Source organism: Bos indicus x Bos taurus, chromosome 24, assembly GCF_003369695.1.
Source record: "Bos indicus x Bos taurus breed Angus x Brahman F1 hybrid chromosome 24, Bos_hybrid_MaternalHap_v2.0, whole genome shotgun sequence".
NCBI lineage: Eukaryota > Metazoa > Chordata > Mammalia > Artiodactyla > Bovidae > Bos > Bos indicus x Bos taurus.
Window position 1 is genome coordinate 62,210,201 of NC_040099.1, and position 21,703 is coordinate 62,231,903.

General features: G+C 42.2%; 1 protein-coding gene across 1 annotated transcript; it reads left to right on the plus strand.

Annotated features, from left to right (window-relative positions):
• Positions 1–1,176: 1,176 nt before the first annotated feature.
• SERPINB7 (serpin family B member 7) lies at positions 1,177–20,524 on the plus strand. Its single transcript, XM_027526080.1, has 7 exons — positions 1,177–1,354; positions 6,468–6,518; positions 7,098–7,214; positions 11,932–12,049; positions 15,231–15,373; positions 18,176–18,322; positions 19,471–20,524. Exons 1-7 carry the CDS (start codon positions 1,187–1,189, stop codon positions 19,867–19,869), a joined length of 1,143 nt encoding a protein of 380 aa, XP_027381881.1. The 5' UTR covers positions 1,177–1,186; the 3' UTR covers positions 19,870–20,524.
• Positions 20,525–21,703: the final 1,179 nt, after the last annotated feature.

A 21,703-nucleotide genomic window follows, 5' to 3' on the forward strand; every position in this document is an offset into this window, starting at 1 on the left:
AGAATGTAACACACAATTTTTCTTCCTGAAATATAGTCCCTTGAATAGACTGTCTAATGTAAAATTTGTTTTACTGTAATAACACTTCTGGGGCTTCCATGGTGGCTCAGCGGCAAAGAATACACCTGCCAAGGCAGGAGACGTGGGTTCCCACCCTGGGTTGGGAATGTCTCCCCGAGAAGGAAATGGCAGACCACTCCAGTGTTCTTGCCTGGGAAATCCCATGGATAGAGGAGCCTGGCAGGCTACTGTCCAGGGGGTCGCAGAGTAACTAAGCAACGACAGCAACGACAGCATTCCTGCTATATTTCAGCTTAGAAATCTGGGAGATTTGAGAAATAGTAGGCCCTAGAAATGTGTTTGCTTGGGACTCAAAACAGAATTATCAAAGATCCCTGAAGCTGGAAGTTCCACTTCCAGGAACAGTGAGACTATGCCTGGTTGTGAATATGAGAGCACAGGCAGAAATATAGAAACGTCGTGCTAAAAAAGATCAATGTTGTTTTAAAAAGGTATCATAATATTGTTGCCAGAAGAGAGTCTTAGAGCTTTGATAGCAAGAATACTGGGCCAAAAGAACTTTTTCTTTTTATTGTGAGTTATTTGATAGTTACATCCAAGGTTGAAGAAATGAAGCCTTGGACTTAAAAAAACGAATGAATATAAAAATCATATGTAGACCACCATGTGTAAAACAGACAGCTAGTGGGAAGCTCCTGTACAGCACGGGAGCTCAGCTTGGTGTTCGGTGATAACCTGGAGGGGTGGAACAGGGTCGGTGGGAAGGAGACTCAGGAGGGAGGGGATATGTGTATACCGACAGCTGATTCAGGGCTTCCCGGGTAGTGCTAGTGGTAAAGAACTCTCCTGCCAATGAAGGAGACATAAGAGATGCAGGTTTGATCCCTGGGTCAGGAAGATCCCCTGGAGGAGGGCATGGCAACCCACTCCAGTATTCTTGCCTGGAGAATCCCATGGACAGAGCCTGGCGGGCTACAGTCCATGGGGTTGCAAAGAGTCAGACATGACTGAAACGACTTAGCATGCACATTATTGTACAGCAGAAACTAACACATCATTGTAAGGTAATTATACTCTAATTAAAAAAAGAAACCCCTTAATATCCACAGAAAATGTACTCGGAGCTCTTTCTTTTCTCCTTCTCTAGGCTGAACTCCGTTTCACCATGGCCTCCCTCGCGGCAGCAGACGCGGACTTTTGCTTCAACCTGTTCAGAGAGATGGACAGCAGTCAAGGGGGTGAAAACGTGTTCTTTTCCTCTCTGAGCCTCTTCACTGCCCTGGCCCTGGTTCGTTTGGGTGCGAGGGGTGACTGTGCTTCTCAGATTGATAAGGTCAGTCTTGATTGCATCACCAACCACGACTTTTGTAATTGATCATCAGGGCAAACAGTTTTTCCCAAGAGAATATTGCACTGCAATGGTCTCATGTAAAGGAAGACCTCTCAGTGGACCCCGTCCAGGGGAGGAAAGAATGCAGCTTGCAACCCCTGCTCTTTAAGCTGGAACCTTTCCAGAACTGCAGCTTTGATACTGTGCCTTAGTGTGGGTTTCAAAGTGTGTTTCCCATGCCAGCTTCACCTGGAGATCTCAGGAGGAATGTGGAATCTTCGGATTCGGACCTACTGAACCAGAAACTAGGGGATGGGGCCTCGCTTGAGCTCTGATGGACGTTCCAGGCGCACATGAAAGGAGAGAGCCTCAGCCTGAGTGATGGCAGCTCAGTGGCAAAGACCCTGCTGCCAATGCAGGAGATGCAAGAGACCCGGTTCAATCCCTGGGTCGGGAAGATCCTCTGGAGAAGGGAATGGCAACCCACTCCAGTGTTCTTGCCTGGAAAATCCCATGGAAAGAGGATCCTGGTAGGCTACAGTCCATGGGGTCACAAGGAGTCAGACAGGGCTGAGCATGCACGCACACCTGAGTAATATGGATGAGAAGGAAGAGCTAGAAAGAAACGCCAGTGAAGTCCTAGCTTAGGCACAGTGACCTGCCCCAAATGACATAATAGTGCAGCCTGGATGATCACAGCCCACCAGGATGCTTGTCACATTGTCGCCAGCATCACCTTCCCCACCACATTTAGAAACAGCTTATTAACTCACTCCTGCCCACTACCCTGAGCGAGACTGCCGGGAGGCAAAAAGCTCATGGTTTCTCTCCCTTCTCTCAGGAATTTGCCATTGAAATTCAGTGGCTCAGCAGCAGGTGAGATACCAGGGCCCAGGTGCATGTTGAAACTTCGATGCCCAACCTTCTGCCCACCGGCCCCTCCCATTATTTTAGTTCATAAACCAGTGCAAGAGGGACAGGATCCCTGCTGTGACCTCTCACACTTAAGTGCAAGAGAGACAGGATCCCTGCTGTGACCTCTCACACTTTAGTACGTGTTGAGGGCTATTTGTGCAGTCAGGCAAGCTGGAAAGACTTGTTTCGCTCTCTGGACTGCTCCACCAGTAACTGATGCTAGGGAATAACAACAGACTCTAAGAATGCTGCTGTCCCAGAGCTGGAGTGGTTCCTAACTGGTGCGCTGAGCACCTCATGCTAACGCAATGATAACAACAGCCAGCTGGGAACTCCATCAGGGTCAGGCTCCGGGATAAGCTCTTCGCGTATCTTATTTGATGCTCACAGTAACCCTGGAGTTGGCATCATTTCCCCGGTTTTATGCAGGGGTTGTCACATCATCTCTGTGCTAGTAAACTCAGGAAGGTCTTATTCTAAAGCAGAGTTTCTCAACCTTGGCTCTACTGACCTTCTGGGTCAGAGAATTCTTTGTTGTGAGGGGCTGTTCTGTGCTTTGCAGGAGGTTTTGCAGCACCCCCGGCCCTTTCCTTTTGGATGTCATCCGCACACCTCTCCCCCATCGTGAAAATAAAATGTGTCCCTGCTGCTGCTGCTGCTGCTAAGTCGCTTCAGTCGTGTCCGACTCTGTGCGATCCTGTAGACGGCAGCCCACCAGGCTCCCCCGTCCCTGGGATTCTCCAGGCAAGAACACTGGAGGGGGTTGCCATTTCCTTCTCCAATGCATGAAAGTGAAAAGTGAAAGTGAAGTCGCTCAGTCCCTCTTAGCGACCCCATGGACTGCAGCCCACCAGGCTCCTCCGCCCATGGGATTTTCCAGGCAAGAGTACTGGAGTGGGTGCCATAAAAAGTGTCCCTAGACACCACCAAATATCCCCAAGAGGAGGAGCCCTAAAGTCAGCAAACTGAAAGGTAGCTCAAAGTACATTACCATAAAGCTTCACTTATCTTGAAGTCAATATTTTAATAAATACAGGTATTGGCTTTGGAAAAATCAATCTAACAACTAATAAAAAAAGATTTCCATTCATTATTTAAAAAACATAATGTTTCAGAAGCAAGTGAGTCTGTTTCTGGTACATCCACATATTCTCAAATAGCCGATCTATCCAATGGTGACCTTGGGGAATTTTTTTTAAAGACAGCTACAGGAAATTTAAAAAGTTAGTCTGACAGAAATTTTGGTCAAAAAGAAGAGAAGATTCCTTTCTCTTTGCTAAGCTTCAGTTAATTAAGTTAATTACTAGGTTGTTTTTATGAGGTAGTGAGTCAAAGGTTTAGAACTCAGAGGAGCAGACACCATTCAAAATGTTTTTCCACAAAGCCATATATATTTTACTAAAGATAGCATTACATAACAATCAATATGACTTTCAGAATTTTCTCAGCCTTCTCTTGGTTAAATCTTTCTCAAAGATGATAGAAATGGACCCTCCAACTTCCAGGGCTTATTTTAGAAAGGAAATATGCAACGGGGCTGCCCAAGTTCAAGTTCAGTGAACAAAAGCTGGCTAGAGCTTCTTTCCATCTCGTACTGAGGTGACTGACTATACAGACTTCCTTTGCAACTTTTCCTTTTACAGTTCTGGGGGTGCTGAGAGGTAAGCTTTTACCACGAGTGTCACAAATCAGTCAGAACTGGAAAAACAACTCTTGGTGACCCCATGCGCTGCAGCCCACCAATACCTCTGTCCCTGGGGATTCTCCAGGCAAGAACACTGGAGTGGTCGCCTTTCCCTTCTCCAGGGGATCTTCTCAACCCAGAGATCGAACCCAGGTCTCCTGCACTGCAGGCAGATTCGTTACCATCTGAGCCACCAGGGAAGCCCTATAATAACATAATCCAAGTAATAAAACTCATTCTTTTGTTTCCTCCTCTGGTAATTACAAAATAAACTCCATGGGAAGGAGGGTCCTTGTTGAACCTTCCTTTCTTAGTGACAAATTAGCAATTTCTTTTGAGATTTTTTTGTTTGACGTGGACCTTTTGTGAAGTCTTTACTGAGTGTGTTACAATATTGCTTCTATTTTATGTGTTTTGGCCACACACGAGGCATGTGGGGTTGTAGTTTCCTGACCAGGGGTGGAATCTGCAGCTCCCACATTGGAAGGGGGTGCCTTAACCACTGGACATTCAGGGAAGTCTCTTAAATTGGTAATTTCAGTGTTCTGTCAATGAATCACAGTCACAGTGAAACTGACCACAAAACTATGAGGCAGAATTACGAACCCTGGAATATTCTAGTCAACTGGATCAGCTGGGAAGAGGTAACCACAATATCCTTGAAGGCCCTGAAGGATGAGAAAGGGTGTTGATGCTCTTCCTGCCCCACAACTGCCTAGAACTAGGGGAAAAATGACACCCAGGCTTCCAGGCATAGTCCTTGATGTCTGTAAAGACCCCATTTGTGAATAGAACTAATGTGTATATCAAATTTGCCTTGTAGACTTTGCCTTCTCTCTCATTCCATCTCATAGTATCATCCTAGATTGAGGATGTAGAAATTGAGGTTAGGTTCCAATTCTTTGTGGCATTTTAAGACTAACATGATACTAGTAGCCTTTATAAGTTTTCATATCCCTTTCTGAGCAGTTCCATTCTCCCCAAGCCAATATGATGGTGCTATAATTAGGGGTCTGAGGCTTTGAAGTAGAAATCCCTCACAGAGGCCCTGATAGCCACATTGGTTTAGTTAAATTCCCATACGTGTCTCTTTACCCTGCATCAGAACAGACCTTCCAACCGTCTCCCTACTCCAACTCCTCACACACAAACAAAGCCCAAAAGGTCCCTCTAGGCAAAGCTACATCTTTCTACAGAAAATTCAACCAATGAGATTCTGAGAGTCACAAACTGAGACAATAGAACAAATCCACCATTGCCTGGCAGTTATTTAGATCTTTCAGACGATTGGTCGGGGGAATATAAGATAAATGCTGCTCCGAGCACTGCCCACCCGTGCCGAGGAGGCAGGATGCACTCAGTCTGTCCCAGACAGCTGCACGAGTGATTGTCACACGCATGGCACATTTTATTACTTCCTATTAATGGAGTTGTTTTGCATTTCAGATCCCAGAGACAGAGGGCCTGGAAAAAGGCAGATAAAGTGTAGTAAGAAATCAAGATGGGCATAGGAACAATTATTAGAATAATGGGGTTATTGAGAGCCATGCTGAAAAAGGAAACCCCAAACTGCTTAATTTCAAGTAATTTTTTTTGTTTGTTTAGTCACTCAGTCATGTCCAACTCTTTGTCACTCCATGGACTGTAGCCTGCCAGGCTCTTCTGTCCATGGGATTTCCCAAGCAAGAATATTGGGGTGGGTTGCCATTTCCTTCTCCAAGGGATTTTCCAACTCAGGGATCAAACCCATGGCAGGAAGATTCTTTACCACTGAGCCACCAGGGAAGCCTCTCAAATAATTGCAGGATCAAAAATTATATCTAACACAATACAATTATGTAAAGTTTAAAAATAAAATAAAATTGGAAGATTTAAAAAAAAAAAATTATATCTAGAAAATCCCAATTTTGCTTCCTATTTAATATTTGTTAGATACTCAATAACTAGTTTTCCTTTTTATGTTTTTATAATGTCTTAAAAATTATTTATTAATTGGTGGCACCAGGCTTTAGTTGTGGCACTCGGGATCTAGTTCCTTGACCAGGAATCAAGCCTGGACCCCTGGCACTGGAGGTAGAGAGTCTTAGCCACTGGACCACCAGGGAAGTCTCTTGCTTTTATGTCTTGGTGTATATGTAGTTAACCCCAATCTTGCCTCCTGTTTCATTAAACAAAGTTTTCTTTTTTTTTATGAGACTATTTTTGATTCTGGTTCAGGTTTAATCAGTGAGTGATTATTAAATTGATCCCCAAGAATGAGCAAACCAAAATTATTAGACATATTTCACTTTGTAGCCATTGATTTATGAATTCTCCCAGTTTGTGATACTTTCCCCAATGAATAGTCTTGTTCTAAACACATCAATAGGACAGTTGCACAGTTCATTGCCGCCCTATGTGCTAACAAACAAACTCACAAACACAGCCACCAGCAGTGACATCTCCACTTTATTTTTTATTAGTTCTCTTCCTGTTTGCCACTACTTGCTGACTGCTTTCCTTGTTGCCTGTTTACAGGTGCTTCACTTTAATACCTTCTCAAGACATGGAAACTCTTCTGATACTCAGGTAAAGACAATATGTTCTTCTAGAGAAAGAGACTGTAAGACTCAATTTAGAAAAATCCCCATCTCACTAATATATTTCTATTTTCTCTCCCCTTTAAAGCAAAGGATCATGTCTGTTTCAGATTTCTGTATTGTGGGTATTCCAGATACAATTTTTGATAATTTATTTGTAAATTATCAAGTAAGCCAATATTTTACTTACATGTTAGCTAAAATTTGGCAAGATAGCATGGAACTAAATGTTTGCGTTTTATGCTTTGATATTCACAGTCAACTTACATTGGTAAAATGAATTATTTAGTACATGCATTAGACAAATTCATTATCTTCTGTTAATAGTTTTATTTTAAGGTTATTTATTTATTTCACTAACTCCTTTAATTAACTTTGATCACAGACACTATTTTGAGAAAAAGGGTGAAAATTTTACATGTATGTGACACTGTTTCCTGCTTTAATAAGCATCATTGCTTTTAAATTCTTTTATGATAATATTATACGTGATTTATTTCATGCGTAAAAAGAGTAGACATATCTTTGCAGCCCAAGAATAATTTTTTATAAATCTTTTTAACAGCAGCCAGGACTCCAATCTCAACTGAAAAGAGTTCTGTCTGATATAAACACATCCCACAAGGATTATGACCTCAGCATTGCCAATGGACTTTTTGCAGAAAAAGTATTTGATATTCGGAAGGTAAGTGCAGGCTCCTATGTTAGATGGTTATTTCTGTTATGAACCTGAGTCTTGCCCAATTTATCATATGAATAAAGGCTTGCGCCTTTCCATGGGGCCATACCAAGGTGATATATTGTTTTCCTGTCACTATTAATTAGGTTCCCAGATGCCTTCTCAATATTATCACTTTATTTCCAAAGTACAGCTTTTCTTCACCTGAGTGAACACATATTCAGGGTCACTAGATTGACATGCTCCAAGACAGAGAAAGCTTGTCCACTGGCAGTGATGTGGAGTTAGAATTGGGGTGGGAGGAGCAGACAGTGCATTTAGGGTTGTCTATGGGCAGCAGAGAAAAAGCCTATTCACTTTTCCTTTGAGTTTTCTGTCTTCTAGGGCAGTTCTTCATCCCCAGTGACTTCACCTCCCTTTTTTTTTTTCTCAGCTATGCCCTTCCATCTCTCCTGCCAGCAGTTACTTATCTTTTCAATAAGATCACTTATAAAAGGGGGCTTCCCCATTGGCTCAGCTTGGAAGGAATCCACTTGCAATGCAGCAGACACAGGAGACATGAGTTCAATCTCTGGGTCAGGAAGATCCCCGGAGTAGGGAATGGCTACCCACTGCAATTTTCTTACCTAATCCTATGGACAGTGGAGTCTGGTCGGTACAGACATGGTGTTGCAAAGAGTTGGGCATGACTGAGCACGTGGCACACACTTATAAAAGAGTTCTTGGTAAGAGACATAGTAAGGCTGGCCAGTGGTAGAATTGCAGCTAAGACTCAACACAGGAGGTGAATAACTTGAGGCTAGTAGACTGATTTCCCTCATCATGGAATTCTCCTCATTCAAAGGCCAGCAAGTCCTAGAATGCACTCTTGCATGCTGGTATGCCTGACCCATCATTGCTATGACAACCAGAAGCTGGTAGTATTGTTTAAGCAGACACAGTGGCTGCGATTCTCTGGGGGAAGTCTGTTCTCCCTTTTAATTCTCCACGTCTCACACAACTATAAAACTCCACTCCGTGACGTCTCTGGGCTGGTCTCCGCTGGCATCTTTTCCAGCTCTCTGTGTTCCGCCCAGTCATTAATGCTTTGTCTGTCTGTCACCCACTCAGATTCTTTGCCCTTTCCAGCACCACTCCCGAATTGTTTGGCAACCTGTCAATTATGAAGCATTAGGTCACTTTGCTTTTAATCCTCCCAAAGGTATCCTACACAAGTTTTACAGGGGCCACCATGATGTTCAGCCACGGTTTGAGTCTCAATTCCACAGATGCTGTTATCTTCCTGAGGGACCCTCAGCCGTAGCCTGGATGTTGATGAGTCTATCATGGTGCTATTTATAGCATCTTGTTTTTTGTGTTCCTTTTTCTGACTCTCCTTGCAATGCACCCAGAAGCACAGTAAAGGTGAGGTCTAATCAAGATCTTCGAAAACAAGACAGCTGTTTTTTTTTTTTCTCTCCCAAACATTTATAAGTATAATAAGTTATTCTAAAAACTACTTTTGATTTAAATGTACCTATCATCAAATTTCAATCAGATAGATCAGTACAAAGATAGATAATCTCCAAGCTGCTTACATTTCTTCTTATAACACTTTTAACTCACATTTGAGTATGGGTTCAAATAAGAGGATACATATTCCACTAGAATTGATAAAGATAATAATATGTAAATAGTCTCTGTGTATGGTATTATATGAAAGTATGGTATTATAGGAGACTCAACCACTATCTCTGACCCCATGTTCCCTCTCCTCCCCCAATCCTTGCTAAATGTGCCTTGGTTAGGACCGCTGTACATGTTATTCCATACCTGATTCTGCCACTGTTTTGAATAAACTCAGTGTCCCTATGGAAGATTCTGCTTCCACAGTTTCCTGACCTTCTCTCTACACCACTATAGATACCTGAGCCACACCCTGCAACTCATCAACGACCTGAAGTCTACAGCTCCGGTTTTCCAGTGTGGTCACAGCACCGCGTGCGTCTCATTCTTTCATCACTGCTCCACCTGTTCTTCAGCTGCACTGAGCTATTCATTCTCTTGATCTCTCGACTTTCTCTCAGCGTATCAGCTCTCTCCTTGCCTAGCTTTATTCCTACACTGAACTGCTCTCAGCCATTCCTTCCCCATTCTCTTCCCCCAACAAAGCCCTGAGTTGGGAGCAGTGCCGTGACTTCACTCACAGTTGTGCCTGGGCTACAGGGGAATGCTTGCGGGAAGCCTGGAGGTGTGCAGTTACCACCACGGCGTGGCGGTCTCCCTGCCGTCCCGGTCAGACGTTCTTCGTGGGTCCAACAGCCAGCTTTGGTGTTTCATTCCTGACGGCAGTTTCTGAAAACTCTCCTACTTCTCTCAGATTCCCAACAGCCCCTTACTACCACCATCACTTTCAACTGAAGGTCTTGTCTTCTTGACAAAGAAAATAGAGGCGGGATTCATATCCCAACCCATTTGCTGATCTTTCCCCCTCTTTCCATCAATTTCAGAGGGAACAGTTTTCCTAAACGGTCAATTCCTCCACTGCTTTCTTGCCTCCTACTTCTTCCTTGGTGTTATCTTTCCAACAATATTCTTTATTGGGCTTTTACTAACCTACTTTCTTCTTTCTCATAGCATATAAATGTATGTACAAGGTACCTTTTTTCTAAAGTTTTTTTTTTTTTTTTTTAAAGCTGCTTAATGATTCTCCTTCCCATCTTATTGTTTCTCAGACTGAAAATGTAAGCTTGAAAAATCCAGCTTAATGAAAGAGTAATATGTATTCTCGGAGTCCATTTACCCCCCTTTTACTCCTCAATCCACTGCAATCCGGCTTCTATGTTAAATGCTCCCCTGAAATCCTTTTTTATGAAGTTGACTGCTGCCTTCCATGTAGACACCTAAGCTATGAACACTTTGCAGTTTTTATCTTATCTGCCTCTTCATAGTATTCAACATGAATGATGTTCCCTGAAACCTTCCCCTCTCATTGTTTTTATGGTATTGATTTCTCCTGGTTTTCTATTCAGTCTCTTTGTTTCATCTCAGTCTCTTTTGTTTATATTCGTTCCTCCAGGCATCCCTAAAACACTAGTGTTCTTTAAACTTTCTGTCCTCAGCCATCTTCCATTTTCAGTTAACTTTCTTACCCAAGGAGAGATCACGTGTTCAAAACGTGTGTAGTTCTTTAGCCTTGTTCTCCCTGCCTCTGTATGCTCTGTGGCTGTACCTGCCTCCTGCCAGTCCTCAGGCGGGCACCTCCAGACTCTCATGTACCACCCTTCCTGTCCTCTGACTTCTCTTTCTTCTGTGTTCTCTCTCAGTGAATTTTCCACCAAGTATTTGGGTCAAATTTGTCTTCTCCTTTTCCCTAAGCTTCACAGTCCATTAGTGAAGAAGACTTATTAGGTCTTCCTTCTACTTTTCAAAAGAAAAGCTATATTGAAATAATCTGAAACTTACAGAAAAGTTGCAAGTATTATAGAGAAGAAAAAATTTTTTTCCTGAACCACTGGAAATCCCTAATCATATTTGAAGTCTTTGGTGTAATCCTACAAACAGTGAGATTCTCCTACATAACCACAGTGCAACCATCATAACCAGGAAATTCACACTGTTAGATCATTACCAGCTAATCTTTAGATCCTTTTACATCTAATCAATCATCATTACATCATCCCATAGCAAAATAACTTACTTCAGAATCGTGCATTGTGTTTTGTTGGTATGTATCTTTAGTATCTTTCAATTTGGAACAGTTCCCTAGCCTTTTTTTTTGACTTTAAGGATCTTGACACTTTCAATGATTATTCATAATGTCCAGTTTTAGACTAGTTATATTTTAGAATGTCCTTCAGTGTGATTTGTTTGATGTTTCTTCGTAATTAGAGTCATATTTTTTTCCAGCTGTATTGAGACATAATTAACATATAACACTGTGTAAATCTAAGGTGTACAAAATGTCAATTTGATACTCTTATATGTCGTAAAAGTCTTCCCTGGTGCTCAGACGGTAAAGAAACTGCCTGCAATGTGGAAGACCGGGATTTGATCCCTGGGTCAGGAAGATCCTCTGGAGAAAGGAATGGCAACCCACTCCAGTATTCTTGCCTGGAGAATCCCATGGATAGAGGAGCCTGAAGGGCTACAGTCCATGGGGTTGCAAAGAGTTGGACATGACTGAGCAGCTAACACACATATGTTGCAAAATGGTGATCACCCTTTCTTTAGATCACTCCTCCATCTGATTTGATAGAAAACATCACGGGTATTGCTTTATTTTCATCATATTATCCTTATTGGCCCCCGGCAGGATTTTGATTAATCCTGTTGCTGACAGTGTTATCTTTGATCACTTGATTAAGGTGGTATCTGCTAGGTTTCTTGAACAGTTTTTCAGTAGGAAGAGAATGACACAAACAAGGGGCAAGAGGTAGGAGGCCCCTGAAGTATTCATGGTGGAAAGAGTGGTGAAGTTAAGGGGTGGCATCAGCCACAAGCCCTGCTGATCTCCCCCAGTGCATTTCAGTGTGCTTGCTCCGCAATTTGACTTCAAGTTCCCCAGTCCTCCCTCCCAGCCTATTTCTTCACCTTTGATGCAGGACGTAGTCCTTGAGTAAGGTAGTGGAAATGAGGGGACAATTTCAAATATATATCTCTTATGGTGCTTAGTTGGTGGTGATTTGTAAGTACAAAAACTGTGTTTATTACTTATAGAGCTGTATATCATTTATATTTACAGGACTATATTGAGTGTGCTAAGAAATTATATAATGCCAAAGTGGAAAGAGTTGACTTTACAAATGATGTGGAAGATACCAGATATAAAATTAACAAATGGATTGAAGATGAGACCCTTGGTGAGTGCAATGCCCTGTTTATCTGCAAGATTGTCAGTTATATGTGAATATCGAGAACTCCCAATTTTAAAGTTGGGAGTCTTTTGTACATATGAGAAACTGCTCCTGCTTACCAGAAGTAATGATTGCTGTTATTTAAAATTGCTCTAGTTGTTGTCCAGGGAATTCCTAGTTGGCACAATGGTAAAGAATTCACCTGCCAATGCAGGAGACACAGGCTAGATCCCTGGGCTGGGAAGATCCCCTGGAGGAGGAGATGGCAACTCACTCCAGCATTCTTGCCAGGAAAATCCCATGAACAGCGGAGCCTGGTGGGCTACAGTCCATGGGTCACAAAGAGTCGGACACGACTGAGCATACACACACATAGTTTTTATGACGCTCTGTCAAAAAAATAAATTTAATTTTAAATTCTCTTCATTTTCAGAATTGTATATCTGGCAATGGTGGTTCCTTCCACAAAAAAGCATATTTCTTTATTGACAAGTCTCTTTCCAACTGAAAATGAAGTTCCAGCTAATGGTCTGGTTTAGTACAAAACAAATAAAGAAATCTATTTATTGTTTCCTTAGTCAATGATTTCAAAGCTTGTCATTTCTTTACCTAAGAAATGGCCTTGATTTATACTCTGAACAATATATACATATTTGCTGTTTGTTTCTGTTTCAAAAATATGAGACGCGTAACTTGCTCCTTTAAGTGCAAACATTCAAAGGCATATAATTATTCCAGGAAACAAGAATACAGTGGCTCAGTTTTGCTTTTGCTCACTCATCATCATCACTTCACTAGAGTTAATTTGACCATTAGCCACCATGTATTTCAAATATACTCTTCATAAATCAAAAACTATGCAACTACTTTTCTAATGCTGTTCAGTCGCTCAGTTGTGTCCGGCTCTTTGCCACCCTAAAGCACGCCAGGCCTCCCTGTCCTTCACCATCTCCTGGAGTTTGCTCAAATTCATGTCCTTTGGGTTGGTGATGCCATCCCACCATCTCATCCTCTGTCGTCCCCTTTCCTCCTGCCTTCCATTTAGTGTTAAAGTATTTTGGTGTATCAGATTACTAGTACCTTTCTTTATTTGGAGCAGTAATTTATTTCCCTTTTTTCCTTTCTCATGCAAATCTATGTATAATTATTCTCACTGTGATGAGGGCATGGACTCAATACTTATTTGGAGGAACACTTCAAAATGATGCCAATATTCCAATAAACCTACCCTGGTCTTATTAGGTTTTATTCCTCCTCCTCCCTGCTCCCTCCACCCCCTCTTCAATCCTATGCACACTGCCAGAGTCATCCTTTAGAAAGGCAAATCTGATCCATCATGACCATGTCCTTTTTTGTGTTTTAGTGAATCCTGAACAATGCTTTTCCATCGCCTTCAAGATAATAAAAAATTCTTATCAGACTGTCCAGGCTCAATTATCTGGCTCCTGCCACCAGCCTTTCCAATCTTACTCTTCCTATTGAATCAGAATAAGTTAGGATTTCCCCAAATACAGTCAGCTCTTTGAAGCTTTCAAGTTTTGAATAAAGAGTCCCAACTTTATGGAAATTCTCCCTGGCCCTCACCTTGCCCTCAGCTCAAGCAGGTGGCCTGGCCATAGACACTGTGTTCCCACCCCACGCTGAGCACAGGGCTGTGACCCCAGGATGCTGCAACTGCATTAAGGTGGTGCCCCCACTGCACTGGACTTGTTAATATAGGTTCACAGGGTCAACACACAGCGAAGCCAAACAAACTGAACCATCAGTTTGGAGCAGAGAAGGTTCACTGCAGGACCAGCCAGTGGTCTATGTGGTGGACCCAAAAGCCCCGAGCTCCCGGAAGAGTTTCAGCAAAGCATTTTTAAAAGCCAGGGGAGGCGGGGAGTTGCAGAGTGGTGATCAGCTCATGAAGAATTTTCTGGCTGTTGCTGAGGCACCAGGGTGGTGTCGCAGAGGTTCATATTCTCAGGCCTTAGGCTCCAAGAGGCCTGAGGCTATGGGCTCCTGTGTTAGGCACTTAACATCCTCCGGGGAGGTTTTTACATCCGCAAGACAACTCAGGAAATGTGGGCATGCTAAGTCCCTTCAGTTGTGTCTGACTCTTTATGATCCCATGGATGGTAGTCCACCAGGATCCTCTATCCATGGAATTCTCCAGGCAAGAATACTGGAGTGGGTTGCCATTTCCTCCTCCAGGGGATCTTCCCGACCCAGAGACTGAACCTGGCTCTCCTGCATTGCTGGCAGATTCTTCACCATCTGAGCCACCGGGGAAACCCATTATATTCCTGAGTCTCCTGCTTCTCTTATATTGGCAGGCAAATTCTTTACCACTAGTGCCACCAGCAAATGTGTATCAAATACTATTATCCAGGCACTTCAGGAGAAGGCAGTGGCACCCCACTCCAGTACTCTTGCCTGGAAAATCCCATGGATGGAGGAGCCTGGTGGGCTGCAGTCCACGGGGTCGCTAAGAGTCGGACACGACTGAGCGACTTCACTTTCACTTTTCACTTTCATGCATTGGAGAAGGAAATGGCAACTCACTCCAGTGTTCTTGCCTGGAGAATCCCAGGGATGGGGGAGCCTGGTGGGCTGCCATTTATGGGGTCGCACAGAGTCAGACACGACTGAAACGACTTAGCAGCAGCAGTAGCAGCAGGCACTTCAGAGAGGAGCTAAAGAAGAGGTTATGGGGGAAGATCTGCCCAGGGAAGACCCCATAGGATCCTGTTCAGTATCTAGAATAGTGCAAGGCATTTAGCAAAAATTTCATGAACATGGAATGTAGAAATTAGCCCATTCAATGAAATGGCCTTAAACTATACTTGGAATGCTATGGCCTCAAATAAATGAAGGCAGTTTGGTGTCTATGAGTAGGGAAGGTCTCTGAGCATTGTCTTCTTGGGTCAGAATCCTGTTTTATGTGACTTTGTACAAATTACTTTTCTATGCCCTAGATTTCTCAACAGGCAACAGAAATAATAATAGTGCCTTTCCTACAGGGATTTTGTGAGAATTAAACCAAATATTGCACATAAAGCATTGCACATGGAAAGTGCTGGACAAAGTAATTGATCACAGATTATTACTAATATCATGATCATTTTAATTATGTGATAAGAAAAATATTCATCTTGTCTTTAGCTTTTTAAAATTTACATTTTTTTCCTCAATTTTTCAAAAGGCAAAATCAGGGATGTCTTTCATGAAGGTACCATAAGCTCATCTGCTGTGATGGTGCTGGTGAATGCCGTGTACTTCAAAGGCAAGTGGGAGTCAGCCTTCACCAAGAACCAGACCCAAAGTTGCCATTTCAGATCTCCCAAGGTATGGAATTCTGTTTAATTTAGGAAGATTTTTGCCAATAATAGGCCTTTACAGGGCTTCCCTAGTGACTCAGACAGTAAAGAAACCACCTGTATGTAGGAGACCTAGGTTCAATCCCTGGGTTGGGAAGATCCCCTGGAGAAGGGCACAGCAACCCACTCCAGTATTCTTGCCTGGACAATCCCACAGACAGAGGAGCCTGGCGGGCTACAGTCCATGGAGTCACAAAGAGTCAGACATGACTGAGAGACTAATACTTTCACTTTCACACAGTAATCTTCGTATAGTAGAAACATCAAAGACTTTGTAGTCAGTCATGCCACGTTAGGGTTCTTACCTTGCTTCATAGGAATTGCCTTGTCTTAGCACATGAACCTTAAAACCATAGTCTTTCTCACAAGTAAAACCAAGTGATTCCATTAGTTCACCTAGAACATTGCTTTCAATACTTTGGTCACCTGATGCGAAGAGCTGACTCATTGGAAAAGACCCTGATGCTGGGAAAGATTGAGGGCAGGAGAAGAGGATTACAGAGGATGAGATGGTTAGATATCATCACCAACTCAATGGACATAAATCTGAGCAAACTCTGGAGATAAAGAAGGACAGGGAAGCCTGGAGTGTGGCATTTCATGATGTACAAAGAGTCAGACACGACTTTGTGACTGAACAACAACAACAAATTCCTTTCAACCCTCAGTTTTTCATGTTGAAGCATAGAAATTCAGATTTAACGTTTAAACATAGTTTTATTTTTAAGTGGAAAATGCTATTGAAATGTTCTTTCTGCATCTTTCCACATCAGAAGTTTTAGACACAGGAGTGCTGAGAGCTCCTGGAAATCAAAGATGATTGATAAGTGAGGAGATGCGCAGTAAGAGGTTGTCTAGCAGGCCGTGTCTGTGGGGAGAGGAGCGCTTTGGGTGGAAGGAGAAGAAACTTGAGCACAGAGTAGATCAGATTCCAGAAGGACTTGGAGTTTGGTGGCCTTTAGCACCCGCATGGAGGGTGGCCAGCCCTGCTGTGTGTCCCTAACTGCAGGGTCCTAAGGAGAGCCCAACTCGGGAGCAAGTCTATAATGTAGGTGCCTCTATGAGAACACAGAGAGGGGCATAGAAGTATTTTGAAAATCCTAAGTGAAAAAACTGAAACCTATTAACTCCTAATAAACCATAACTCTGTCTGATAGAGATGTTAGCTGTGTAATTGCAAAATGAAGCATATTAGACAGTCCCAGAATTGTAATGGGGCTTCCCAGGTGGGGCTAGTGGTAAAGAATCCACCTGCCAATGCAGGAGATGCAGGAGACTCAGGTTTGATACCTGGGTAGGGAAGATCCCCTGGAGGAGAGCATGGCAATCCACACCAGTATTCTTGCCTGGAAAATTCCATGGACAGAGGAGCCTGGTGGATGGGGTTGCAAAGAGTTGGATGTGACCGAGTGCACACACACAGAATTTTAATCACTGGGGCTGACAGTGTTAATGGTATTTGGAAATGAGCTTTTATTCCCCATTCTTTCCTTCAACTCCTCTGGTAGACTGCATTTGTTAACTCATTTCCATGAATGAAAATGAAGCATGACTCTTTCCTGCAATGTCTGTGGGGTTTTGTTTGTTTGTATTTTGCTCCTAAATAATGGCTTATTTAAATAAATATGAGTATGTGCAAATAAAATATCTGTAAGTATTAACATAAAGTATAATAACATTGTTTAAAATAATCTTCGTGACTATATCCCTTATAATAGAGCTCTAATATATAGCTTATAATATAATACGCTGTAGAATCTATATCACTTGACAGCTTTGGTTCCATCCAAAATTGGTGAAATCACCCTTTTGTTAAGAAGTCTGGTTTCCATCTTTCTCCAGCATAACTCAGCTGTGGGAATCTTCCCTGCCCTAGCTTGGAAATGAGACTTTGCCGCTCAGCCCCCATGGCTCCAGACTCGGTGAGAAGGCACCAGCCTGTCTCACTAGGAATGCGCCTTTTTCCTTTACTGTATCATGGGTGCTCTTTCTGGGGTTTGGATTCTTTGTCAAAAAGGACAACCTTTCTGGAGGAAGAAGAGCCCATAATTGAAGCGTAAAATTTATCTGTCCTCCTCTGTAGGATATTCTTTCGTAAAGGGAGATTTTATAGAAATACTGAAAAACTTGCAGGATCACAATATCTTTTAGGAAAAGACAGTTTATTATATCTCTATTATGTTTCTAAATCTAGAAGTGATATCCTAAAGATAAGAGATACTGTGTTTCCCTCAAGTTAATTTGTCAAATATTTCACAGGAATTAAAAAAAAAAGCTTTACAACACCCTATTATTAAACTGTAATTTTTATAACACTTGCCTGGATAATACTTCAGATAAGAAAAAAATCTATAGCAGTCACTTGAAATTATAATGCTATTTAATAATTATTCATGACATGATATAGACATTTTCAGATAAAACGCTAAATGCAAGGCAATGCTCCAAGTGTTAGCTACAGTAAGGCACACAATCTCGACAACAATCCTATGCAATAGAGGCTGTGTCTACCTCCATTACAGAGATGAGGTGTAGAGACATAGAGCAGTGAAGTAACTTTCCCAGGGTCACACAGTTGGTGAGTTTAAAACTCAGGTAGTTACTCTCAGAGTCTGGTTTCACTCGAGATGTGGACCGGTAGGACCGCCACTGGCAGCAAGCTGGGGAAAACCCACTGGAAAGAAAAGCCCGCAGCAGTGTTCCACTGCATTTGGTCGATACATGAAATAAGGAGGGCTTTAACTGTTTTTTTTAATGACTTGACTTTCAGTGTCCTGGGAAAGCAGTGGCCATGATGCATCAAGAACGGAAGTTCAATTTGTCTGTCATTAAAGATCCATCCATGCAGGTTCTTGAGCTCAGATATCATGGTGGTATAAGCATGTACATAATGCTGCCGGATAATGACCTGTCCCAGGTAAGTTACCACTGTTGATCTCATTGCTGGGGAATAGGAAGATGTCTAGGACCCTTGATTGTGTTCTCATCCATCAGCTTCAAGATTTCAGGTTGTCAGAATTAGTCACTCACCCATTTGTTCATTTATTAGTCCAAGATTTGTAAATAATGCTCATAAGAAAACTTTTCCCATTATAAATCTGGAATAATCTATGATCAATTCTCAGTGTTAAGGAGTTGGTGAGTTCAATTTGTGAGTCACTTTGGGGCAGCGTGTTGGAAAGATATATGTGGTTCCTCACTCTGTCACTAGGGGCTTCCCAGCTGGCTCAGTGGTAAAGAATCCACCTGTCAAGCAGGAGACATGGGTTCGATCTCTGGGTCCGGAAGGTCCCCTGGAGAAGGAAATGGCTACCCACTCCAGTGTTCTTGCCTGGAGAATTTCATGGACAGAGGAGCCTGGTGGGGTACAGTCCATGGGTTTGCAAAGTCGGACACGACAGGGCACACACACACGCGTGCACTATGTCACTGAGGGTCCAGGCTGTGCATCTTGGGCACATCTCCCTACATTGTCTTGAGTTGCAGTTGTCACACGTGTGGAGTAGCAGGGTCATTTGTATCCAAATCTTCCAGTGTGGGCGCCGCGCTGGGGGATGCTGATCACACCAGCCCCGAGGCTACAGCTCGGGTCTCCTTGCTGTCGGCTACCTGGGGTCCCATTGGTTTACTTCTACAAGTTGCGCAAATGTTATTTTCCATGTCTTTCATGAGGCAGAAATGGTCAGGAAACACTGATTCAAATGACTGCTGAGTTCCTTTCTCCCTCTGATGATCTCTGATTCCCAAATTCCTTCACTTGCTCACTGTTCCACTTTGTCTATATATGTTAATATGTGGGCAGAGAACAGAAGTGCCCTGAAATATCAATATAAATAAACCACACCTTGTCATAGCAGAGCAAATTAAACATATGATTCATTCAAGAGTACTTGAACCATTTGTTTTAATCATTTCCCATTTCCAGACTCCCCTGGCACCCTTCCACATACTTACAAGCAAATATCCAGGAGAGAATTGTTATGGAAAACCATATACCTCTGAGGCTATTGTTTCATCTGTTTCTTAACCATATGGTTCTAAATTGCCTTTTAACTATTTCTACAGATTGAAAACAAACTGACTTTTCAGAATCTAATGGACTGGACCAATCCAAGAAAAATGAAGGCTCAGTATGTCGAAGTGTTTCTACCTCAGTTCAAGATAGAGAAGAATTATGAAATCAAGCACTATTTAGAAGCCCTAGGGCTGACAGATATCTTTGATGAATCCAGAGCTGATCTCTCTGGTATAGCTGCAGGAGGCCGTCTGTATGTATCAAAGCTGATGCACAAGTCTTACATAGAGGTCACTGAGGAGGGCACAGAGGCCACCGCCGCCACAGGAAGCAACATTGTGGAAAAGCAGCTGCCCGAGCCCAGTGTGTTCCGAGCTGATCATCCATTCCTGTTTATAATCAAGAAGGGTGACAGCATCTTGTTCAGTGGCAAAGTCTCTTGCCCTTGAAACTACAACTGGTTTTTTATTAGAATAGAAACAACACATCAAGGAACCACCACAAGGAAATAAATTTAATTGGAAGCATGTGATGACTCTTTTCAGTTTACTTCCTTCTAACATTGATCAGCAGAAGGTTTGGGTGATTTGATTTGACCTGGTTGATTGTCCTGATCTTGCTCTTAGCATTTCTACCACCATCAGGCCCGCCTCTTTCTAATTTCATCGTCTTTCTATCCACATTGATTTCTGCCAGTCTTCACCATAGCCACTTGCACAAAGATCTGGGTATACTATCTGGGAACTGTGGGATGCTCTACCTGTAATGTTAGAGTAGTAACGTAGAAGCAGCCCTAGGGATATTTTTTGAGACTATAGTTATCACAAGTATTCTAGTTTCATTGCAAATATCTAGGAAGTAGATCCAGCTGCTGGAAATAAGTGTCAAGGATAACTTTTCCTTGCTGAGCTAAGAAGACATCAGAATTTACTTTTAATATATCTGATTTGAAATTGGTATCTAATCTAGATGCTAAAAATTATGGACTTGGCATTGGGAACCAACAAAATAGTTGGTCAATAATTTTGACTTGATATCTTTCAGCCTTTCCTTGATAGAGATTTGATGTGTACATAGTTTTTCAAATATTAGTGTCTTTTAACTTTTTCCAGTTGTTGTTTACAGCATATTATTTCATATGCTGTATAGTTTTTTTTTCTCTATTTATCAGAATAAAGAAACACAAAATAATTATACCGTGTGATTGTTTTCCCTGGACGAATTGTGGGACTACCGGCACTGTTCTCTAGGCCAAGCAAGCAATTAAAAGAAAGAATGCTTTTTTAATATAAAACTGATTTGGTTAATGTTGCTGTTTTATTACACGTAAAAGTTACTTTTACAGATACTTACATAAGCAGATCATCTAATTTAAAATTAAATATTAGGATTTAAATTCATAAGGTTACACAATTTGCATATATTAACCCATAGTAATTTTATTGTTGAAAAACCTGACCACATTCATGTTCTTTGTGGAGATCTCCACTCAGGCCGACTCACAAAACACATCATGTCCACACATACTCATTTCCACCTCCATCCGTGGCTCCTTGAGAGCATTCTGTGTTCTGCTAAACACACACCAAAGGGATGATGTCTGAGGTGAGGGGAAGAGCATCCTTGGAGTTTCTATTTCTAAAGGAGCAGAAAGAAGCTTTTTCTCACAACTCTTAATAGAAAGGAGGAGAAATATCCTCATCACCTTCATTATCATCATAATCATAGCTTATTTACTTTACTTTTTTAAGACTTTTTTTGATGTGAACTATCTTTAAAGTCTTTATTGAATTTGTTACAATATTACTTCTGTTGTTTATGTTCTGGTTTTTTGGCCTTGAGGCATTTGGGATCTTAGTTTCCCAATCAGGGATCGAACAATCACCCCCCTACGCTGGAGGATAAAGTCTTAACCACTGGACCACCAGGGAAGTCCCCCACCACTTATCACTTACAAAATGATCTCAGACCTCATCTCGATTCTCCTTACAAACCTGTAAGGTTGAAATTATTATTTATCATTGTTATTCTCATTTCATAAGGAAAATAAGTTTCATAGACATTAAGCAACTGCCAGAGATGATTTGTGCTCTGTCAAGACATGCCTTGGACTTCAGTGCAAACCTCACTGTGCCTTGGCTACGCTGAGTCTTCTCATCTCACATTCTAGCACCTCACATGGCTCACCCCTTCTCTAGCATGCTTACCAATTGACGCCAAGTGTCTCTGATGACTTCAGGCTTTTCTGGAAGATGACACCCCTTATAAATTTGGGCAAATTCA